At 42.9% G+C, this 24,285-nt stretch overlaps 1 protein-coding gene across 13 annotated transcripts in view; it reads right to left on the bottom strand.

Annotated features, from left to right (window-relative positions):
* Positions 1-20,843, bottom strand: part of PHACTR4 (phosphatase and actin regulator 4) — a 104,453-nt gene extending 83,610 nt beyond the window's left edge. For 2 of the 13 annotated variants that reach the window (XM_040229767.1, XM_040229761.1), the window contains exon 1: positions 20,797-20,843. Coding sequence is in view for 3 of the 13 variants with exons in the window: in XM_040229754.1 (XP_040085688.1) it covers positions 14,398-14,457 (60 nt within the window). In the remaining 10 variants the exon portion in view is untranslated. Of the gene's footprint in view, positions 1-14,169; positions 14,793-15,464; positions 16,215-20,739 lie in introns of those variants that run through there. The other 11 variants (XM_040229759.1, XM_040229763.1, XM_040229757.1 and 8 more) reach the window with 8 other exon arrangements.
* Between the last annotated feature and the right edge of the window lie 3,442 nt (positions 20,844-24,285).

The following is a 24,285-nucleotide window of genomic DNA, read 5'->3' as shown; positions in this document are numbered from 1 at the left end:
ACATCAAAACTGCACAGACAGACAGAGGAGGAAGGGATTAAAAGGCTCACATAGTGAAGCTGGCTTGCTGAAATGGTCAGAAAATCCATCCAAGTATTATGTTACTTGAAGTTTCAAAGCTGGGCTCTGTAAGAGTTTGGTACAAAACTAATGCCACTGATAGCAATGGTGATGACACGATCCTAAAACAAAGGAGACCAGGCTGTGGTACTTAATGTTTGAAGCCAGGTGGACACAATTACTAGAAAGATCACCAAAGTCAGGGTGGCAGTCAAAGGGATCTGACTCACAGATTTATGGAGATAGTTAGTAAAGCCTGATATCACTTGAAGCAAAACAGACCAGCAGCTAATAAGAGTACTTCTCTATCTGTCACGTCAAAAGAAATCAGGGATGGAAGATCAGGATGCTGAGGGCAGTTGCCTCAATTAAAAAAAAACGATCAGAATCAGTGCCCAATTGCTGAACTTGAACCAGTTTCAGATTCTGATTCCTATGACTGAAGCAGGCCAGGTACCCAAGAGAAAAGAACTTGTAACACCAAAGCAAGTATAAAAATTCCCTAAGAAACCTATGGCCTAAGAGTAGTGTTGGTCACTCAGTTGTGTCCAACTCTTTGTGACCCCACAGAAGGTAGCCCGTCAGGCTCTGTCCATGGGATTCTCCAGGCAAGAATGCTGGAGGGAGTTGCCATTCCCTTCTCCAATGCCCTAAGAGACCCACATGCTATAGGTCTCAGGAACTCCACTCAGGAGGTTTCTACGTTTGAAGTTTAACGCTCTGCAGTCACTGTATTGGCTTTCCTGATAGCTCAGTTGGTAAAGAATCCGCCTGCAATGCAGGAGACGCTGGTTCGATTCCTGGGTTGGGAAGATCCGCTGGAGAAGGGACAAGCTACCCACTCCAGTATTGTGGCCTGGAAAATTCCATGGACTGTATAGTCCATGGGGTTGCAAAGAGTCAGACATGACTGAGTGCCTTTGGATCTTCCCTGTAGCTCAGATGATAAAGAATCCACCTGCAATGCAGGAGACCCGGGTGTGACCCCTGAGTTGGAAGATCCTCTGGAGAAGGGAATGGCAATCCACTTCAGTATTTTTGCCTGGAGAATCTCATGAACAGAGCAGCCTGCTGGGCTACAGTCCGTGTGGTCACAAAGGGTTGGACACGACTGAGCGACTAACACACTTTGTCACTGTCTTAAAATCCTTAATAATTTAATCTATGAATTTCGGTTCCATAGTGAAATCTGATAGTGAAAATGAAGCATGCGCTCAGTTCACACTCAGTCCACCTCTTCCTGTCTTTCCAGGAGGGGTCTCTTGGCCCCTCCCTCTGGCCCCACCTGGCCATCCTTTCCCTGCTCAGCCTAGGAGTGCTATGGCACTTCTGATGGGCGGTTTCTCTTGACCATTCTCAATCCAGGAGTACCCAGCCCACAAATAACGCTGTCAGCTCTGTCTATGGTGATTTACTCAGGCAATTGTAAACTGCATAAACAGGAATGCTAACTTTCTAAGGGAAGGCTGACATCAACATCTGGAGTCTGGAAGTATCATCACGCACTTACGAGGACCAGGAAATAAACGAGTCCTGCCTAAGATCCAGTTCACAATGGGCCCGCAGGGTGTGTGGACCCCCTGGTGGTCATTTCCCTGGACCCCAAATGTATACTAAAATAGACACGCTTGGAAATTAGTTAGTCCTTGGTCTAAGGTGTAAGAGTTATTACACTGGGAAAGGTCAAGTGGAAGAAAGCCTCTAAAAGTGGGTGCCCCATCCAACTTTCCAAGATAATACATACAAAAGAAGACAAAATTGTATTCTGGGGGCAAGGGAGGGGAGATGACAGAAATTAGTGCTGTACTCCTACAGGATGCAGGGTTTACCATGTGGGTTCTGCAGGAACCAGACACGTCCTGCAGGAAGGTAGGAGATTATCACAAAATCTAATAGTAGCCACAACTGCAGCTGCCATGCCAGATGCGGTATTGTTGCTAGAGCCGACTAACACAGCCACAAGCAAAGTAAGCAGACAAACATGGAAGGATTAACTCTTTTTCTCTTACTCCTTCCAAGGAGGTAGGATCAAAAACAATTCACATGGAATGGATTATACCATACTTTTACAGGACTATGTCAATTTTGCCACCATCTCATATAGTCCAGTCCTATGATAATATGGACTTCCTAAAAAAAATCACACTGACCTACTGTATTAATGATGGTGGTAGTTTAGTCGCTAAGTTGTGCCCGACTCTTTAAGTTGTGCGACCCCATGGACAGTAGCCCATCAGGCTCCTCTGTCCATGGGATTTCCCAGGCAAAAATACCAGAGTGGGTTGCTACTTCCTTCTCCAGGGGATCTTCCTAACCGAGGGGTCAAACCTATGTCTCCTGCATTGGCAGGTGAATTCTTTACCTGCCAAGTCGATCAGCACAGAATGAGCTCTCAATGCATGACAAGCTCTGTCCAGGCTGGGTGAAGTGGGGGCAGGGACTAGCAAAGTTGAGGCCCAGGCCTGCCTTCAGAATCTAGTTGTTCTGCAGGAAAGTTCATTAATCAGCAGATACAGAACACCTGGTGATGTGATACCAAGTTGACCATTCATCCAGAATCATCCGTCATGACCTAGATTCTATGAGATATACCAAGTCGTAAGGTTGGGTGGGTCCAGCCTTTAGGTGAAGGTGATACATCCAGTATCGTGCACAAGTAGGACCAGAAGTCATGAGCATGAGCAGACAGCCAAACCCTGGTATCATCTACCACTGCTGCAAAGTGTCCCTGCCTTAGTATGTACCTTTGGCCACTGGGGGGCCCTCATAGCCACCTGGCAAAGGAAAAGCTCTCCCCTTCTTCACAGATGGCTGAAACAGAGTCCAGGTCACAACCGGATGGTGGCTGCACTACAGCTCATCAGGACGTGGCACTGAAAGGCAGTGCCCAAGGGGGCAGAGCCTCAGACAGCAGCTTGGCCAATGAAGGTCCCTCTAGTCAAGGCTACGGTTTTTCCAGTGGTCATGTTGGATGTGAGAGTTGGACTACCAGTGGTCATGCTGGATGTGAGAGTTGGACTGTGAAGAAAGCTGAGCGCTGAAGAATTGAGGGTGGTGGAGAAGACTCTTGAGAGTCCCTTGGACTGCAAGGAGATCCAACCAGTCCATCCTAAAGGAGATCAGTCCTGGGTGTTCATTGGAAGGACTGATGTTGAAGCTGAAACTCCAATCCTTTGGCCACCTGATGAGAAGAGCTGACATCTGAAAAGACCTTGATGCTGGGAAAGATTGAGGGCAGGAGGAGAAGGGGACGACAGAGGATGAGATGGTTGGATGGCATCACCGACTCAACGGACATGGGTTTGGGTGAACTCCGGGAGTTTGCAATGGACAAGGAGGCCTGGTGTGCTGCGGTTCGTGGGGTTGCAAAGAGTTGGACACGACTGAGTGACTGAACTGAACTCCGGAAGAAACAGAGATATTTTCTGGGTGTACATTTGCCTTTCCTCCACTGAACACTACATGAGAGTTACTGAAATGTTTAATGTACCAGTAAGCATCATCCCAAGGCTTCCTAGGCTCAGTGGTAAAGAATTGTTTATTATCAAACCTTGTTTATTATCAAACCCCAAGACCCACCTGGGATCTCTGAAACTCTGAGTTCTGCAGAGTTAAAGATCTAGGTCATCAAAAAAAGGAATACTTCCACAGGAGACAAAGAGTCCCAAGAGGCTATAAGCTATGGCTATTGCCTGGGCATTGTGGAGTCCTTGCATCCAGGGATCACTAGGCAAGAAGAGGAACTACCATCTTGGCAGGGGTAACTAAACCTCCTTATCAGAAAGAAGGTTGCTATTCCACACCACAAAGGAGACAGTTAACGTATATTTAGAATCCAGATGATCCACTTGAGTGCCTACTGGTATTCCTTTCCCAATTCCAATAGTATGGTAAACAGACAAGCTGGAAAACTAATCTGAGAAAAGCATGTATGTAATCACTGGTTCAGATTCCTCAGGAATGAGGGTTTGGGTCCTACCACCAAGTAAAGTCATTGAGACTGGCAGAGATGATAGCTGAGGGCAAGGGGAATCTGAAATGGAGAGTGGAAGGAAGTAAAAATTACCAGCTATAACCCTGAGACAGCTGCAGCAGCAGGAGATAAAGTACTAACCTTTCTATTCTAAGTATTCCCCAGGAAGAAAGGCCCTCTAGCTACACTCCCAACATATACAAAGTAGATGAGATTAATGAAAATGAAAACACAAAATACCAAACTTTACGGGATACAGCTAGAGAGAGCAGTGCTTGTGTTTGTGTGCTCAGTTGTTCAGTGCTTAGAGGGAAATTTATAGTTGTAGGAAGAAAAACAAAATAAACCAGAAGGAAGGAAATAAGAATTACAGTGGAAATCAATGAAATAGAAAATACAAAAATCAGCTCAAAATAGGACGTCCCTGGTAGTCCAGTGGCTAAGACTCCAAGCTCCCAATGCAGGGAAGCTGGGTTCGATTCCTGGCCACAGAACAAGATCCCACATGCCACAACTAAAGATCCCACATACTGCAACAGAGATCAAAGATCCTGCATGACACACCTGAGACTGGGCACAGCCCGATAAATAAACATAATAAAACAGAAAAAAACTGACCTGTGCCTATTTATAGTAGGTACTTAGTAACTGTTGAGCTAAGCAAGTGACTATTAAGAGCCAATTACATGCTAAGTACCACACCAGATAGTATACAAAGGAGAGTAAGTTTAACCTTAACCTTAAAAGCAATACCAGTAGAGAAAAACAGATTAAGGAGAAGGTATTAATACAATATATGTGTAATAATGGAAATACAGGTAGCGAAGAAGAGAGTCTTCCCTTTCTAACCAGATGAGAAATAGGGTTCTACTTCTACATAATGCTAAAGCTCACCTTACTCCTTGATTTTAGTTCCAAAACAAAACTCAAGGCAGATTTTAGCTAGCAAGAGGTCAAACTTGATCAAAATGAGTAGTATCTAAAAATCTTATCAAGATGATGAAACCACTATATATTAGCAGAGAAGGGACAATTTAAAATATTATTTCCATTTATTTCTTGGACTTGACTGAAAAGCAAACCATTAGAGGAATAAACAAGATTAAGAAACTGGCCTTTTCATGAAGATGGCGCCGAAGCCAAAGCAAAGGCTTTGAAGGCCAAGACAGCAATGTCAAAAGGTGTCCACAGCCACACACACACACACACACACAAAAGATCCAGATCAAAACGCTGCGGCTCAGGAGGCAGCCCAAATATCCTCGGACGAGCGCCCCTAGGAGAAACAAACTTGACCACTATGCCATCATCAAATTCCCCCTCGCCGCCGAGTCAGCCATGAAGAAAACAGAAGACAACACCACACTGGTGTCGCTGTGGATGTCAGGACCAACAAGCACTGAACTGAACAGCTGTGAGAAGCTCTATGACCCTGACGTGGCTCAAGCCAATACCCTGATTCGGCCTGATGGAGGGAAGAAGGCGTTACGTTCAACTGGCTTCTGGCTATGATGCTTTGGATGTTGCCTACGGAACTGGGCTCATCTATCTGAACTGAGTCCAACTGGCTAATTCCAAACACAAAAGTTTTCACCATAAAGAAAACAAACAGTGTATCAACTGCTCTTCTAGGCAGTCAGCCAGTCGGTTCAGTCTCAGTCGCGTCCCACTCTTCGCCACTCCGTGAATCGCAGCACGCCAGGCCTCCCTGTCCATCACCAACTCCCGGAGTGAGCTACAATTGTTCAGACAGATGCTACTACTTAACACAAGGACTTAATACTGTAATCTACACGTACCTTTATTATCCGACACCACAGAATCTACCCTTTTGATTGGAAAACTTTTCGTTTCTTAAAATTACTTTCTTTGCTATTTCTCAATTATTCTTGTTAATACTACATAGAAATTTGGTAGCTACAAATAGTTCATAAGAACTTTGTTTTTGCTTTTTTGGGAAAATGGAATGTTATAAAGAGATACAGATAAATTTAAAATGTAAATAGGATTTTGCAGAAATAAAAAATACTGAAAATTTTAAAATAGAGATTAACAATCACACTCTCAGTAAAACAATTTCACAAATGTCTTTTAAAAGGTCTGTTCAGGGACTTCCCTGGTAGTCCAGTGGTTAAGAATCTGCCTTGCAATCCAGGGGGCTTAGGTTCAATCCCTGGTCAGGGAACTTCCACATGTCCCATGGTGTGGCCAAGAAAAAAAAAGATCCCACATGCCTTAGAGCAACTAAGCCTGCACAGCACAACTAGAGAGTCCATGAGCCACAACTAAAGATTCCACTTGCTGCAACTAAGACGCAACGCAGCCAAATAAAATTAATATTAAAAAAAGAATAAAATTAGAAGGTCTATTTAGTAAAAGTTATACTTGCAAAAAGATTACTTAATTTTAAACATATATAATGAACATCTAACATTAATTAAGGGTAAAGACAAAAATGAAACTAATTTTCCATTTCAAGAAAAACTGTGACCTCCTCCTCCTGGTTAAACAGTCCCCTGCCACACTAAGCAGCATGAATCAGCTCTGAAATAGAGGTGCGGCCTACTGATAAGCAAAAGTACTCTCAGGAAATATATTAGTGAGTTATAAAGGACAGGCCTCAGCAAAGGCAATTCATCATCACTGACCATGACAAAATCCACACCTAGAAAAACGTAGCATGGTTTCTTCCTGGCATTATATATATATATACCACATTATGAGAAAATCCCCTAGAGCAAAACATATTTTTAAAAAGCTACAGTACTCAGTGACATGTCAAATCTTTCCAAAAAACAATTTTGGCAGTAAACATTAACTCTGATGAAAATACTATTTATAAAATCTCCAAAAATAATTTAACCCAAAACTAAACATGTAAAGAAATGAAATTTCATATTTGTCAGCTTAACCTTTTAAAATAGCTATGTGATTGACACACATGAACGGATAAATGGGAATGATGAGAAGGAATTCACTGAAGAAATACAAACGGTTAATAAAAATGAAAGTATGTTCAGCCTGATTGCTAATAAGGAAAATGCCAATGTAAAGTGAGTTTTATTTTGATTTTTCTTGCCTATCAGAATGGCTAAAAATTTGAGACTTCCCTGCTGATACAGTGGATAAGAGTCCACCTACCAATGCAGGGGACATGGGTTCGATCCCTGGTCAGGAAGATTCTATGTGCCGAGGAGCAACTAAGCCCACATGCCACAGTTACTGAAGCCTGCACACCCCAGGGCCTGAGAGCCACAAGCCATGAGCCCCTGTGAGGCAACTACTGAAGCCCAAGGGCCCAGAGTCTGTGTCCCGCAACCAGAGAGAGCCTGCACCTAGCAACAAAGACCCAGTGCAGCCACAGATAAATAAATGACTAAAAACACAGAATAAAATATTTAGTTTTGGGGGAAGAGAAAGGAGAAGAGGAAAGGCATTGATGAAAGGGTATAAGATGAGTACGTTCTGGAGACCTAAAGTACAGCATGATGACTATAGTAATAACAAAGTACCGCATACTTGAAATCTGCTGAGAGTAGATCTGTGAAGCATTACATATTTTTAAATATCATATATTAATGGACATATAGGGAATTTAGAAAAACGGTACCAACAATACTCCTTGCAGGGCAGCAAAGGAGACAGACCCATAAAGAACAGGCTTTTGGACTCAGTGGGAGGAGAGGGTGGGATGATTTGAGAGAACAGCACTGAAACATATTCACTGCCATATATAAAACCGACAGCTGCTGCTGAGTCGCTTCAGTTGTGTCCGACTCTGTGTGATCCCATAGACAGCAGCCCACCAGGCTCCCCCGTCCCTGGGATTCTCCAGGCAAGAACACTGGAGTGGGTTGCCATTTCCTTCTCCAATGCATGAAAGTAAAAAGTGAAAGTGAAGTCACTCAGTCGTTTCCGATTCTTAGCGACCCCATGGACTGCAGCCTACCAGGCTCCTCCGTCCATGGGATCTTCCAGGCAAGATTATATATGATGCAGGGAACCCAAAGTCGGTGCTCTGTGACAATCTGGAGGGACGTGGTGGGGAGGGAGGTGAGAGGAGGTTTCAGGAGGGAGGGGATACACGTATGCCTATGGCCAATTCATATTGCTGTATGGCAAAAACCATCACAATATTGTAATTATCCTCTAATTAAAAAAAATAAATAAAATTAAGGAGTTCCCTGCTGGCCCAGTGGTTAGAATTCCAGGCTTTCACTGCTGTGGCCTGGTTTCAATCCCTGGCAGGAAAACTACCACAAACTCTGCAGCACGACCAAAAAAAGGAAATTAAAAAAAATTTAAACAACGAAGCTCTATATAAATGTTCATATCTGCTGATCCAGTGATTTCATTCTTTTTTTACATTTATTTTTATTGCCGTCTAGTTTAATTACAATGCTGTATTACTGCTATACAGCAAAGTGACTCAGCTATATATACATACATACACACACATTATTTTTCACATTCTTTTCCACTATGGTTTATCATAGGATATTGAATGTAGCAGTAATTTCATTTCAAAAGAAGAAAGTAACATGTGCAAAACCTGTGTGGCAGCATTAAGCCTAATGGTTAAATAATTTGAAACCAACAACAAAGGAATCCTTAGCTCAGTTGTTAATTTGGGGGGAGGCGGGGGCATGACACATGGCTTGCAGGACCTTAGTTTCCCCACCAGGGACAGAACCTGGGCTGATGGCAGTGAAAGTGCCAAATCCTAATCACTAGACCACCAGGGAATCCCCCTTAGTTCAGTTTATTTTCATAAACAGTCACTGTTCAGTGGGGAGAATAAAGAGGTAAATAAGCTACAGAGGGAAAAGTGCCCTGCGGAGACATGGACAAAGTGCGCTGGGATCACTCAAGGTAAAGATGAATCATTACCCTTTTCTGCCAATTTCTGACACTGTATTTCCAACCTAAGTACAAAGAAGAGAGTAGGCATCTGGGTAGACAGAATCCAGTATTTTGGTTATCTGCTAGATGAGACTTGCAGGGTCATGGTGGGCTAAGACAGTTCTCTATAAGAGATGATGTTGAGTTCCATCAGAATCAGCCATCTACAAAGGAAACAAACAAACTAAGCAATGTAATGAAGTTCTGTCAGATAATCATAAAATTGCTATTTATCCTTCAAACACAGTCAAGGGCTATTTTAAAAATACTCCTGGAAATGTGGCTAACAAGCTCACATCTGAGAGAATAAATACTTTTAACAATGGAGGCTGTTTTATTAAGTCACAGATTTGATTCAAAATAAAATTTGATTTTAAATGTACACTTGAAAAAAATCCAGTAACATCACATACTACAAATAAATTTGCTAAATTCAATGCACTGACAGTAAGTACCCTGAGAGGTTTGTCTTACCACTCAGCACCCTGGAACTGAAGGAGGCACTTTAAACCAGAGTTCACTCCCTTGTACAGCACTGATCACAGTATTAATCCTTTTCCTTGCCAGGTATAATCATATCTTTTCTCATATTTACTAAACACTCTACAGTTTTACAAAGACCTCTCACATACATTATCTTGATACTTTTGAAGAAATGGTTACTAGCTCCATTTTATAAATGAGGAAACTAAAGGTTAGCTGACTTGGATATTCACATCTAGGAAGTGATGGAGCTGAAATTAGGATCCAGGTTTTCAGACTCCAAAGGTAGTAAATATATTACTTTGAATAAATGTCAGAACTTTCAGACTATAAAAACAAACATCTGGTACTTTAAATATAATAGAAAACTAAACTGAAAACTAAGCTTGAATCTGAAAGCTGTGTGGTTTCAACCACCTCTTCCCTAAAAAAAAAAAAATCAATCACTAGACACACTTCCTCTCTTAAAACTCCTCGGAATACCATAGAAGTCCTAGAATTTGAGAAATCAACTAATCCAGACCCTTACAGAGATGAGAAAATTGAAGCACAAGACATGTGACTTGCTCTGAGTCTCCCATTACAACATAGTGTGTCTTCTTCTCAGGCCCACACCAACAGAATTCAAAAACATCTGAGAATTGGTGGAGACAGAATGGATAGCTGACTGGGTAATACGTCCAGCCTCAGTAGGGCCCTGAGGTTCGATGGCCCTTTTGCTCATCTGCTCATCTCTGGTGGCTTCCTTACTTTTTCCATGACTGCTACTCCAAACTTTTAACACTCTTTGGAGTGGCTTGCTTCAGGGTCAGAGGCACTGACTGCAGCAATGCATATAGGAGACCTTTTGAAGGAGGTCGCCGTTATCTTCCTTACCTCCACCACAGTTTGGCCTCAGGTTAAGCAACAGAGAAATAACACAGCTTTGCCCATCAACAGAAAACTGGATTAAAGATTTACTGAACATGGCCCCGCCCATCAGAACAAGACCCAGTTTCCCTCTCAAGTCAGTCTCTCCCATCAGGAAGCTTCCGTAAGTCTCTTATCCTTCTCCATCAGAGGGAAGACAAAACGAAAACCACAATCACAGAAAACTAACCAATCTGATCACATGGACCACAGCCTTGTCTAGCTCAAAGAAACTATGAGCTATGCTATATAGGGCCACCCAAGACAGATAGGTCATAGCAGAGAGTTCTGACAAAACGTCATCCCCTGGAGAAGGGAATGGCAACCCCATGAACAGAATGAAAAGGCAAAAAGGTATGACACTGAAAGATGAACTCCCCAGGTTGGTAGGTGCCCAATATGATACTTGAGAAGAGTGGAGAAATAACTCCAGAAACAATGAAGAGACAGAGCCAAAGCAAAAACAACATCCAGTTGTGGATGTGATTGGTGATGGAAGTAAAGTCTGATGCTGTAAAAAGCAATATTGCATAGGAACCTGGAATGTCAGGTCCATGAATCAAGACGAATTGGAAATGGTCAAACAGTAGATGGCAAGAGTGAACGTCGACATTCTAGGAATCAGTGAACTAAAATGGACTGGAATGGGTGAATTTAACTCAGATGACCATTATATCTACTACTGTGGGCAGGAATCCCTTAGAAGAAATGGAGTAGCCATCATAGTCAACAATTGTCCAAAATGCAGTACTTGGATGCAATCTCAAAAACGACAGAATGATCTCTGTTCATTTCCAAGGCAAACCATTCAATATCACAGTAATCCAAGTCTATGCCCTGAACAGTAATGCTGAAGAAGCTGAAGTTGAATGGTTCTATGAAGACCCACAAGACCTTCTAGAACTAACATCCAAAAAAGATGTCCTCCTCATTATAGGGGACTGGAATGCAAAAATAGAAGTCAAGAGCTACTGAAGTAACAGGCAAATTTGGCCTTGGAATACAAGATGAAGCAGGTCAAAGGCTAACAGAGTTTTGCCAAGAGAATGCACTGGTCATAGCAAACACTCTCTTCCAACAACACAAGAGAAGACTCTACACATGGATATCACCAGATGGTCAATACCAAATCAGATTGTTTATATTCTTTGCAGCCAAAGATGGAGAAGCTCTATATAGTCAGAAAAAAAAGACCATGAACTGACTGTGGCTCAGATCATGAACTCCTTATTGCTAAATTCAGACTTAAATTGAAGAAAGTAGGGAAAACCACTAGACCATTCAGGTATGACCTAAATCAAATCCTTTACAATTATACAGTAGAAGTGAGAAATAGATTCAAGGGATTAGATCTGATAGACAGAGTGTCTGAAGAACTATAGATGGAAGTTCGTGACACTGTACAGGAGGCAGTGATCAAGACCATCCCCAAGAAAAAGAAATGCAAAAAGGCAAAGTGGTTGTCTGACAAGGCCTTACAAATAGCTGAGAAAAGAAGAGAAGCTAAAGGCAAAGGAGAAAAGGAAAGATACACCTATTTGAATGCAGAGTTCCAAAGAATAGCAAGGAGAGATAAGAAAGCCCTTCTCAGTGATCACTGCAAAGAAACAGAGGAAAATAATAGAATGGGAAAGACTAGAGATCTCTTCAAGAAAGTTAGAGATACCAAGGGAACAGTTCATGCAAAGATGAGCACAATAAAGGACAGAAATTGGTGTGGACCTAACAGAAGCAGATTTTAAGAAGATGTCGCAAGAATACACAGAACTATTCAAAAACAACTTCATGACCCAGATAACCACAACGGTGTGATCACTCACCTAGAGCCAGACATCCTGGAATGTGAAGTCAAATGGGCCTTAGGAAGCATTACTATGAACAAAGCTAGTGGAGGTGATGGAGTTCCAGTTGAGCTATTTCAAATCCTAAAAGATAATGCGATTAAAGTGCTGCACTCAATAAGCCAGCAAATCTGGAAAACTCAGCAGTGGCCACAGGACTGGAAAAGGTCAGTTTTCATTCCAATCCCAAAGAAAGGCAATGCCAAAGAATGCTCAAACTACCACACAATTGCACTCATCTCACACGCTAGCAAACTAAAGCTCAAAATTCTCCAAGCCAGGCTTCAACAGTGTAAACCGTGAACTTCCAGATGTTCAAGCTGGATTCAGAAAAGGTAGAGGAACCAGAGATCAAACTTCTAACATCTGCTGGATCATAGAAACAGCAAGAGAGTTCCAGAAAAACATCTACTTTTGCTTTATTGACTATACCAAAGCCTTAGACTGTGTGGATCACAACAAATTGGAAAATTCTGAAAGAGATGGGAATACCAGCCCACCTGATCTGCCTCCTGAGAAATGTGTATGCAGGTCAAGAAGCAAGTTAGAACTGGACATGGAACAAAAGACTGGTTCCAAATCAGGAAAGGAGTACGTCAAGGCTGTATATTGTCACTCTGCTTATTTAACTTATATGCAGAGTACATCATGCGAAATGCCAGGCTGGATGAAGCACAAGCTGGAATCAAGATTGCCGGAAGAAATACCAATAACCTCAGATACGTAGATGACACCACCCTCATGGCAGAAAGTGAAGAACTAAAGAGCCTCTTGATGAAAGTGAAAGAATGGAGTGAAAAAGTTGGTTTAAAGCTAAACATTCAGAAAACTAAGATCATGGCATCCAGTCCCATCACTTCATGGCAAATAGATGGGGAAACAACGGAAACAGTGACAGACTTTATTTTTGGGGGCTCCAAAAATCACTGCAGATGGTGATTGCAGCCATGAAATTAAAAGATACTTGCTCCTTGGAAGAAAAGCTATGACCAACCTAAACAGAGTGTTAAAAAGCAGAGACATTACTTTGCCAACAAAGGTCCATCTAGTCAAAACTATGGTTTTTTCAGTAGTCATGTATGGATGTGAGAGTTGAACCATAAAGAAGGCTAAGCATCGAAGAATTGATGCTTTTGAACTGTGGTGCTGGAGAAGACTCTTGAGAGTCCCTTGGACTGCAAGGAGATCCAACCAGTCCCTCCTAAAAGAAATCAATCCTGAATATTCATTGGAAGGACTGATGCTGAAGCTGAAACTCCAATACTTTGGCCACCTTATGCAAAGAAAAGACTCTGATGCTGGGAAAGATTGAAGGTGGGAGGAGAAGGGGACGACAGAGGATGAGATAGTTGGATGGCATCACCAACTTGATGGACATGAGTTTGAGTGGCTCCAAGAGTTAGTGATGGACAGGGAAGCCTTGCGTGCTGCAGTCCATGGGGTCGGAAAGAGTTGGACACAACTGAGTGACTGAACTGAACTGGAGTCCTCTAGCCCACTCTATCCTTTGATCATTCTCCAGATAACTTAACTCATTCATTCAGAAAGGAAAATGTTAAAAAAGAAGAACTCATAAAGCATTAACAGACCCTATAAGGTAGAAATTATTAAACTTTGAAGTCAAATATATATCTAGGTTCCATATTTCTTCAGTTCCATAAAGATGTCTTGGGAAATTTAATCTCTCTGAGCCATACCTCCCTTCAGCTGTCAGATGGGAATATCCAACCAAGCTATGGGCTTCCCAGATGGCGCTTGTGGGAAAGAACCCACCTGTCAATGCAGGAGACACAAGAGACATGGGCTCTATCTCTGAGTCAGGAAGATCCCTTGGAGGAGAGCACGACAACCTACTCTAGTATTCTTGCCTGGAGAATCCCATGGACAGAGGAGCCTGGAGGGCTACAGTCCATAGGGTCACAAAGAGTCAGACGTGACTTAGCACGCATGCAAGCAATAGAATTTTTGTAAAATTAAATGAAATAGCACACAGAAAAGTACCTAGATCACTGTCTGGGAACAAAACAGGCTGATGGGAAGACTTCCCTGGCAGTCCAGTGGTTAAGACTTTTTCTTCCAATGTAGGGAGTCCAGGTTCAATCCCTGGTTGGGGAGATGAGATCCCAGGTGTCTCTCAGCCAACAACAACAACAACCAAAAAAAAAAAAAAAAGAACCAAAAACAGAAACAATTTTGTAATGAATTAAAAATCAGCTGTTGGTAACTTCCTCCAAATTCAACTTCCACCTTGATGATTTCCAAATATATCTTCTTCCATCCCTTCTTCATGTTTCCTTTTCAAGGATCACCTCTCTATGAGCTTTGATTTTATCTCCTCCCAAGGTTTCTCTATTCTCTTCCTTTTCTTGTGCGTAGAACTTCAATACCTGCTTCTCTGCTGGCTCCTTTTCCTTTCTTTAAACATGTCAAGTCTCTCTCATCCTTTAAAATCAAAACAAAACCAAAAAAAAAAAAAAAAAAAAGCCCTCAATCCTACCTCCTATTTAGCTCTTATTCTAAATATACTCCTAAACCCTCTAACCTATCCTGAAAATAGCAAACAATTACCTGTCAAAACAGATCAGATTATATCAATTTCCTGCTAATAAACTTTTGATGGTTTAGCAATTCCTTAATCATAAAGGCTAGCGTCATTTTTTGGCCAAGCCTTTGCACGATTTGCAGGTTCTTAGTTCCCTGACTAGAGATTGAACCCACTGAAAGTGCTAAACCCTAACCACTGAGCCACCAGGGAACTCCCATAGCCTGAAGTCTTCAACAAGCATTCAGAATCTTTCTCAGCATCCAGCCATCAACTGTTCCTTTCACCAGCCATTGCACTTTTCTTTTTTTTTTTTTTTTAGACTAGTCAAGTGCAGTAACTGCTCAGTCCCACTGGTCCAGAGATCCCTAAGAACTGCATAACTTTCTAGAATGATGTGCATATGCTTGCTCATACGCATTTTTCTAGGATGAAAAATCTATTGCTATTCTCAAATTTTCTAGACAGAGAGGGGTACCTGAATCAAAAAAAAAAAAAAAAGTAAAAACCAACTGTAATTACCTTTAGCCATATCAGACACACACCTTATACTTTAGCATCTCCATTCCTATGTTCAAACTGCCCCCTCTGGCTGGAATAACTTTAACAGTAACTGTTCTTATTAATCCCTCCAAATCAACCACAAAAAAAAAAAAAATTACTTCCCCTCTAATGCCTTCTTTCACTGTCTAGCAGAACAGAATCATTCAGTCCCTTATCGTATCAATATAGCACACCCCTATTTAACACTCACCAAACTATTAGGTGTTGTAATGCTGTAAGCTTTAGGCAGAAGCTATATACCTTCACATCTTTGTAGAGCCGGAACATAACCCCGGTCCAAGCACATAATGGGCAAAACAAAAATATCTGCTGAGTAAAAGATCCATTTTGGCACTCAACTGTTGTCTATTTTTGTTACTCATTCACTCATTCACCAAACATTTATGAAGTTCCAATGCAATACCTAAGCTGTGTGCTAAGCAGTAAGGATGTAGACTAGGGCATGGCACCTGACATTAAGACAGTTATTAATAACTGTAACAATACAGAATAACAGTGGTCTTATTTGATAGTGCTGTTTAAAAAGGCCTACATGAAGGGTTATGGTAGCCCTGTGTGAAGATGTGTTTAACAGCCACAGAAGGTTTACCAATGGGACATCAGGTTCTCTCAGAACAGAGAATCAGCCATTCTGTCTTTTCTTTACAAACAACTTTCCCCCAATGTTCCTTTTCCTTTTCTAATAGTAGTAACAATAACTTACCACAGGAATGTGGAAAGGTACAATGTAACTAAATTTTTATCCTACTTGATTCTGGAAACAATTCAAGCTAGGCAGAATAGGAACCATTACACCTATGGTAAAGATGAGAAAACTAAAGACCAAAGAGCTTACTGCTCAAAACTGCACACTAAATAAGAGAGGATTTATTTAATATTTATTTACAGTCTTACTGCAACATTCTCACCACCACCACCACCACACACCCACCCAATCCACCCCCAATCAGTTTATAAGCCCCAAAGAAAAAAGATTTTTGTTCTCATTGCTTTCTTCTCAGACACTACAAAAAAGCTTAAAACACAACAGGCTCTCAATAAATATTCATTGACTGAAATGATTTGAAACAGAGTAGACCAAGAACAAAAAAAAAAGGTAAAAAACGCCTTTCCATTATGATGGTTTAATAAAAGAGATTTAAAACAGGCTTCTACTAGTTAGAACTGCTAGACTAATTGTATTGACTCAATTCCACTGGCATGTGATGCATTTTATCTAAGAAGAATTTAAGGAGGTGAAGTAGGTTTCTATTTCTGATGTCACATTCATGGCATGTACTGACATAAACCCAAGGCTTAAACTGCAAGTCTGAAACTGATCAAAAGTTTTTATTAAGAGCAAAAACTAAGAAAGCACTTTCTTGAGTCCTGACTCTTTGACTAGAAAAATATCTGAATGTCAGTCTTTCTTCAATAGCCAAAGCTGCTGTAAATGTTCTCCAACATACTTCTTAATATGTCTTTAAGCAAAGATTAGTCAAAACCTTTTAGTAAATAAAACTTTGAATAACCATTAGTCAAAACCACAGCTCAATAACTCACCATCCTTCCCCAACTCCAGGGCCCCATAAAACTGCCATTCTGCCTAGGCACAAGGATCCCGGCAGATCATAAGACAAGGTGATGGAAGCAAGGTTCAGTGTGTCTTTTCAGTGTGACATGGTGATTCTAGAAACTCCAGCTCCTTATAAATCAGGTGCTCCAATTGAAAATATTTCCGTTATTTTTCTCCAATATTTAAATTTCAGCAAATCACAAGCTGTTGGTGGTGTTATGATAAATAACTGCAGTAAGTGTGAGGTAATGCCAAAGAATGCTCAAACTACCGCACAATTGCACTCATTTCACATGCTAGTAAAGTAATGCTCAAAATTCTCCAAGCCAGGCTTCAGCAATATGTGAACCGTGAACTTCCAGATGTTCAAACTGGATTCAGAAAAGGCAGAGGAACCAGAGATCAAATTGCCAACATCCGCTGGATCATGGAAAAAGCAAGCGAGTTCCAGAAAAACATCTATTTCTGCTTTATTGACCATGCCAAAGCCTTTGACTGTGTGGATCACAATCAACTGTGGAAAATTCTGAAAGAGATGGAAATACCAGACCATCTGACTGGCTCTCTTGAGAAATCTGTATGCAGGTCAGGAAGCAACAGTTAGAACTGGACATGGAAAAACAGACTGGTGGTTCCAAATAGGAAAAGGAGTACATCAAGGCTGTATACTGTCACTCTGCTTATTTAACTTATATGCAGAGTACATCATGAGAAACGCTGGGCTGGAAGAAGCACAAGCTGGAATCAAGATTGCCAGAAGAAATATCAATAACCTCAGATATGCAGATGACACCACCCTTATGGCAGAAAGTGAAGAAGAACTAAAGAGCCTCTTGATGAAAGTGAAAGAAGAGAGTGAAAAAGTTGGCTTAAAGCTCAACATTCAGAAAACGAAGATCATGGCATCCAGTCCCATCACTTCATGGCAAATAGGTGGGGAAACAGTGGAAAAACTGTGGCTGACTTTATTTTTCTGGGCTCCAAAATCACTGCAGATGGTGATTGCAGCCATGAAATTAAAAGACGCTTGCTCCTTGGAAGGAAAGTTATGACCAACCTAGACAGCATATTAAAAAGCAGAGACATTACTTTGCCAACAAAGGTCCGTCTAGTCAAGGCTATGGTTTTTCCAGTGGTCATGTATGGATGTGAGAGTTGGACTGTGAAGAAAGCTGAGTGCCGAAGAATTGATTCTTTTGAACTGTGGTGTTGGAGGAGACTCTTTCGAGTCCCTTGGACTGCAAGGAGATCCAACCAGTCCATCCTAAAGGAGATCAACCCTGGGTGTTCATTGGAGGGACTGATGTTGAAGCTGAAACTCCAATACTTTGGCCACCTGATGCGGAGAGCTGACTCGTATCTGAAAAGACCCTGATGCTGGGAAAGATTGAGGGCAGGAGGAGAAGGGGACGACAGAGGATGAGATGGTTGGATGGCATCACCTACACAATGGACATGGGTTTGGGTGGACTCTGGGAGTTGGTGATGGACAAGGAGGCCTGGCATAGTGCGGTTCATGGGATTGCAGAGTCAGACACGACTGACTGACTGAACTGAACTGAATGTGTGATAGAGTACTGGATCTGGAGTAAGGTTCACTCGACTGTATCCTACCCAGGGTAACTGTGTGACCTCCAGCAAGTCACTTAATGTTTCAGAGGCTGTAAACTTAACACTTTATAGCTGTAAAATGAGAGAACCACCATCTTGAAGTGAGAATTCAATCATATAATGTAGGTTTTTCCTGGTGGTACAGTTGATAAGAATCTGCCTGCCAACACAAGGGACACGGGTTCGATCCCTGGTCTGGGAAAATTCTATATAACTTGGAGCAACAAAGCCTACAACCCATGCTCTGCAACAAGAAAAGCCACTGCAATGAGAAACCGTCACATTGTAACAAAGAATAGCCCCTGCAGCACAGCTAAAAAACGAAAAAAATACATATATATATATAATGTATATGAACTGCTTTTAAAAAACAGCACTGTATGAATTCCCTGGCAATCCAGTCATTAGGACTCTGTACTTCCACTGCAGGGGGCATGGGTTTGAGCCCTGGTGAAGTGAAGTGAAGTCGCTCAGTCCTGTCCAACTCTTTGCGACCCCATGGGCTGTAAACTACCAGGCTCCTCTGTCCATGGGATTTTCCAGGCAATAGTCCTGAAGTGGATTGCCATTTCCTTCTCCAGGGGATCTTCCCAACCCAGGAATCGAAACCGGGTCTCCCGAATTGTAGACAGACGCTTTAGCGTCTGAGCCACCAGGAGTCCTGGTAGGGGAATTAAATCTTGCAAGCCAGGTGGCGAGGCTTCAAAAAAGGCACTGATAGCACTGTCATGTTTGAACAAATAATTAACAGAGTCAAGTTCTAGAGTAATTCTGTGGATGCTTCTTCAAAGCAGAGTCAGAAAAACACAATCCCCACTCATTGACAGATTACAAATCGAACACTTCCTATTTCCAGTAGTCAGGTATGGATGAATTGGGCCATAAAGAAGGTTGAGCTCGGAAGAATTGATGCTTTCAAACTGGGGTGCTGGAGGAGACTATTGAGAGTCCCTTGGACAGCAAGGAAATCAAACCAATCAATCTTAAAGGAAATCAACCCTGAATATTCATTGGAAGGACTGATGCTGAAGCTGAAGATCCAATACTCTGGCCACCTGATGCGAAGAGCCAACTCATTGGAAAAGACCCTGACGCTGGGAAAGACTGAAGGCAGGAGGAGAAGGGGACGACAGAGGACGAGATGGTTGGATAACATCACCAACTCAATGGACATGAATTTGAGCAAACTCCAGAAAATAGTAAAGGACAGGAAAGCCTGGGGTGCTGCAGTCCAAGGGGTCGCAAAGAGTCCAACCAACTGGATTTAGCGACTGAACAACAAACCCCTACACAGTATCAGTAACACAATTTGGGATTCTCAGCGGTAAATCACTTCTATTATAAGAGTTAGCTTTCTAGAAGCCACTAGGTTTTTGGTTTCTCTATAAAGCAAGCCCTTCTACTAATGGACGTCTGCTTTCAACTTTTGTTTTAAGCAGAAGTAAAACATGGATTTGAGGGGAATAGGGGGCGATTGGATGAACTACTGTAGACACTTTTTTTGCGTGCTGTGATGAAGAGGCTGCTCGTTGCCCTAGAAATCACTTTCTCTTCTCCGAGATTCTAGAGGTATGTGAACTACCATTCTGGCCATTCGCATAGATTCTGTGATTTCCTCGATCACAGCCGCGACCCATACAGACAGAGCAGCAAATCCGATCCTTTCCCGGTTTCTCCGGGAGCAGGGCTCGCTTCTTTCCCACAGGCCCATCCCCCTATCGAGAAAAATGCCTGGAGGAGGTTAGTGTCGTGAAGCCACCCAGGGCTGACGTTTAAGAGTTGGACAATAAACTCGAGGTTTTCGGCAGAAACTCCGTTTGCCTCGCCTGTGCTCCGAAACCTTCGAGCTGCCCAGCTGGGATGCAGAAGTATGAGGGAGGGCAGGTTTGAAAAATGGACTTCGACCCGATCTGGTTACAGTGACCGGATTCCCAGGGACCGGCCCCCATCAGGGAATGGCCCGGAGGGCTCCCCCGAGGAGGTGACTCCACGCCCGGGCACAAAGGGGCGCAAAGTTGCCGAGACAAAAGGGCTCCGCCAAGTCGGTGGGCGGAGAGGGCAAGCCCGCGCGGGGCGCGCCGCAGGCGGAGAAGCCGCGGGGAACGGTTGTGGGAGGGCGGAGAAGGAGGCGGCGGCCATCGCCCGCCCCGCCCTGGCTCGAAGCGACCCCGGCCCGGCCGTTACCCTGGCCCGCACCGCAAGCCCCTCGCGGAGCCGAGAGCGCGGCCCGAGCCTACCGGGCACCCGCAGGCCGACCCTGCGCACTTCCCGCCCACTTTCCTTTACTCGCCGAACTCACCCGGGGCGCCGCCGCCGCCTCCTCAGCCTCCACAGCAGTTTCCCCCGGAAATCCTACCTGGCCTGCCGGCGGCCAGGCTGCAGCCACAGGCTTCGGCCCCCAGGAGGGGGGAAAGGCAGCGGGCGGGACAGCGAGGGGTAGGAAGTGCCGCCGCGGGGGCTCATGGGACTTGTAGTCTCCGAGAGGAGCCGGCCACGGCGGGGGCCGGACAAAATGGCGGGAACCTCTTTCTCAGCTCTGGGCTGGTCGTTCCCGTACGGCGTCTCGCAGCCTGCCCCCGCACTTTTCCTGGTCTGGAGGAGGACAAAGGCATTTGGACTTGGAAGGAGAGTTCAATACTGGGCTCCAGGGAGTGCTCAGGGTGCAGGTGTGCTGTTACAGAAATCTGTGTCCAGCCTCGGTCCGGCTGAATTTCAGTTATGAAGTGAAGTGGCCAACTCTGCGACCCCATGGACTGTAGCCTACCAGGTTCCTCCTTCCATGGGATTTTCCAGGCAGGAATAATCTTCCCAAAGTGGTAGCGCAGGGGGGGAGGGGCGGGGGCGGCGTGTGAAGCAAAACTCTTGAGGGTCAGTTTGAAATGCAGTACACTTAAAAGCAAGTTATCCTCAATTTTTGTGCATAAGGAAGAAACCAGGATTCATTTTTATTATCTCCTTCAGCCGCTTAAGTCGTCATCCCAGTTCCTTATCCGTTTTCCCACTACTATCTAGGGGAACGCACCATCACCTTTCCAAATGTCTTTAGTTTCAGGCCTCCAGGCAGTCGACACCCTTCAAACACCTTCCTTCCCACTGCCAGAGGATCTTTCTAAATGCCAAACCCATTGTGTCACAAATAAGTTAGACTTAAATGTAAAACTCGGAGCTACAAAACTTCTAGAGTAAAATACAGGAGAAAATTCGGGTGACTTTCAAACACACAATAAAGGAGACAAACTGATAAACTGCACATTATCAGAATGAACACTTCTGCTCTTTAAAACACATCCATGAAAATGAAAAGACAAGCCAAAGACCTGGGTGAAATGGTAGCAAAACCTATAGCTAACAAAAGACTAGTATCTACGACACCCAAAGAACTCTTTCAACTCAAGACAAACAGCCTAGTTAAAAACGAAAAAAAGATTTGACAGAGACACTTTATCAAAGATGATAAATGGATGGCAAATAAATGCATAAAAGATGTTAAGGAAATGCAAATTAAAACCACAGTAAGGTAACATTACACACCCACTGAAATGGCTAACATTAAAAAGTCTGGCAGTTATCAAGTGTTAGCAAGACTAGCGCAATGGGAATTCTCATTCATTGCTGGTGGGATTGTAAGATGATGCAGCCACTCTGAGAAACAGTCTGGCAGTTTCTTTAAAAATTAAATATACATCTACCATATGGCCCAACCATTTACCTGCGTTAGGTATTTACGCAAGAAAATGAAAGCGTACATCTGTAGAAAGACTTGGAGGTGAATGTTCACAGCAGCTTTATTTGTAACTAGCCAAAGACTGGAAACAACTCAAATGTCCTCCAGAAGGTAAATGGAAGGACTTCCCTGGTGGTCCAGTGGCTAAGACTCCATGCACCCAATGCAGAGGGTCCAGGTTCAACCCCCAGTCAGGGAACTAGATCTAACATGTTATAGCTAAGAGTTCTCATCTGCAACTGAAAGATCCTGAGTGCCACAACTAAGATGAGGCACAGCCAAGTAAATACATGTATATTTTAAAGTAAATGGGCATTTCCCCGATGGATGGTACAGTGAATAAGAATCTACCTGCCAATGCAGGGGACAGGGGTTCGGTCCCTGGTCTGGGAAGATTCCATATGCTGCAGAGCAACTAAACCTGGATGCCACAACTACTGAGCCTTCATCCTGCAGCTACTGAAGTCTGTGGGCCTAGAGCCTGTTCGCAGCAACAAGAGACAGCCTTGTAATGTGAAGCCCTCGCACCGTAACTGGAGAGTACCTCGCTTTTCTGCAACAGAGAAAAGCCAGCCCAGCAACAGACTCAGCACAACCAAAACATAAATAAATAAATTTATAATAAAAAAGTAAATGAATATTTATACAAGGAAATACTCTTCAGTAATAAAAAGGAATGAGCTACTAATACATATGATTTAATGATGAATCTTAAAATAATTACTGAGTGAAAGAAGTCAGACATAAAAGAGTATATCTGATATGGTTACATTTACATAAATTCTAGGAATTATCCTGAAGAAAAGCAGAATAAGTGGTTGCCTGGGGCCAAAGAAGCAGGAGCACAACAGGGTGGGATAATAAAGGAACTGAGGAAACTTTTGGGGTGACAGGTGTTGATGGAAAAAAAATGCCCAACATAAAAGTTGACAGTAACATTTTATTTGATGGATAAAACTGAAGACTGTTCCTGGGACACAATATCTCAGATAACTCTGAGAGACTGTTCTGAAGTGGCAAGGAGGGAGCCAGGATATGCAGGAGTTTTTGCAACAAAGACTGAGTAGTGGGAACATCAAAAGGTTCAGTTCAGTTCAATTCAGTTCAGTCGCTCAGTTGTGCCCAACTCTTTGCAACCCCATGGGCTGCAGCACCCCAGGCTTCCCTGTCCATCACCAACTCCTGGAGCTTACTCAAACTCATCTCCATCAAGTCAGTGATGCCATCCAACCGTCTCATTGTCTGTTGTCCCCTTCTCCTCCTGCCTTCAATCTTTTCCAGCATCAGGGTCTTTTCTAATAAGTCAGTTCTTCACATCAGGTGGTCAAAGTATTGGAGCTTCAGCTTCAGCCCTTCCAATGAATATTCAGGACTGATTTCTTTTAGGATTGACTGGTTTGATCTTCTTGCTGTCCAAATGACTCTCAAGAGTCTTCCGCAACACCACAGGTCAAAAGCATCAATTCTCCCATGCTCTGCTTTCTTTATGGTTCAACTTTCACATCCATACATGACTACTGGAAAAAAACAGCTTTGACTAGATGAACCTTTGTTGGCAGAGTAACGTCTCTGCTTTTTAGTATGCTATCTAGGTTGGTCATAACTTTTCTTCCAAGGAGCAAGAGTCTTTTAATTTCATGGCAGCAGTCACCATCTGCAGTAATTTTGGAGCCCAAGGAAAGAAAGTCTATCACTGTTTCCATTGTTTCCCCATCTATTTGCCATGAAGTGATAGGAATGGGTGCCATGATCTTAGTTTTCTGAATGTTGAGTTTTAAGCCATCTTTTTCACTCTCCTCTTTCACTTTCATCAAGAGGCTCTTTAGTTCCTCTGCTTTCTGCCATAAGGGTGATGTCATCTGCATATCTGAGGTTATTGATACTTCACATAGCAATCTTGATTCCAGCTTGTGCTTCATCCAGTCCAGCATTTAGCATGATTTACTCTGCATATAAGTTAAAAAAGTAAGGTGACAATATACAGCCTTGACATACTCCTTTCCCAGTTGCAACTAATCCATTATTCCATGTCCGGTTCTGTTGCTTCTTGAACTGCATTCAGATTTCTCAGGAGGCAGGTCAGGTGGTCTGGTATTCCCATCTCTTAAAAAATTTTTCACA

Source organism: Oryx dammah, unplaced genomic scaffold (assembly GCF_014754425.2).
Source record: "Oryx dammah isolate SB20612 unplaced genomic scaffold, SCBI_Odam_1.1 HiC_scaffold_27, whole genome shotgun sequence".
Classification (NCBI taxonomy): Eukaryota; Metazoa; Chordata; class Mammalia; order Artiodactyla; family Bovidae; genus Oryx; species Oryx dammah.
Note: the sequence above shows the minus strand (reverse complement) of the source record. Positions and strands in the feature narration are given on the sequence as shown.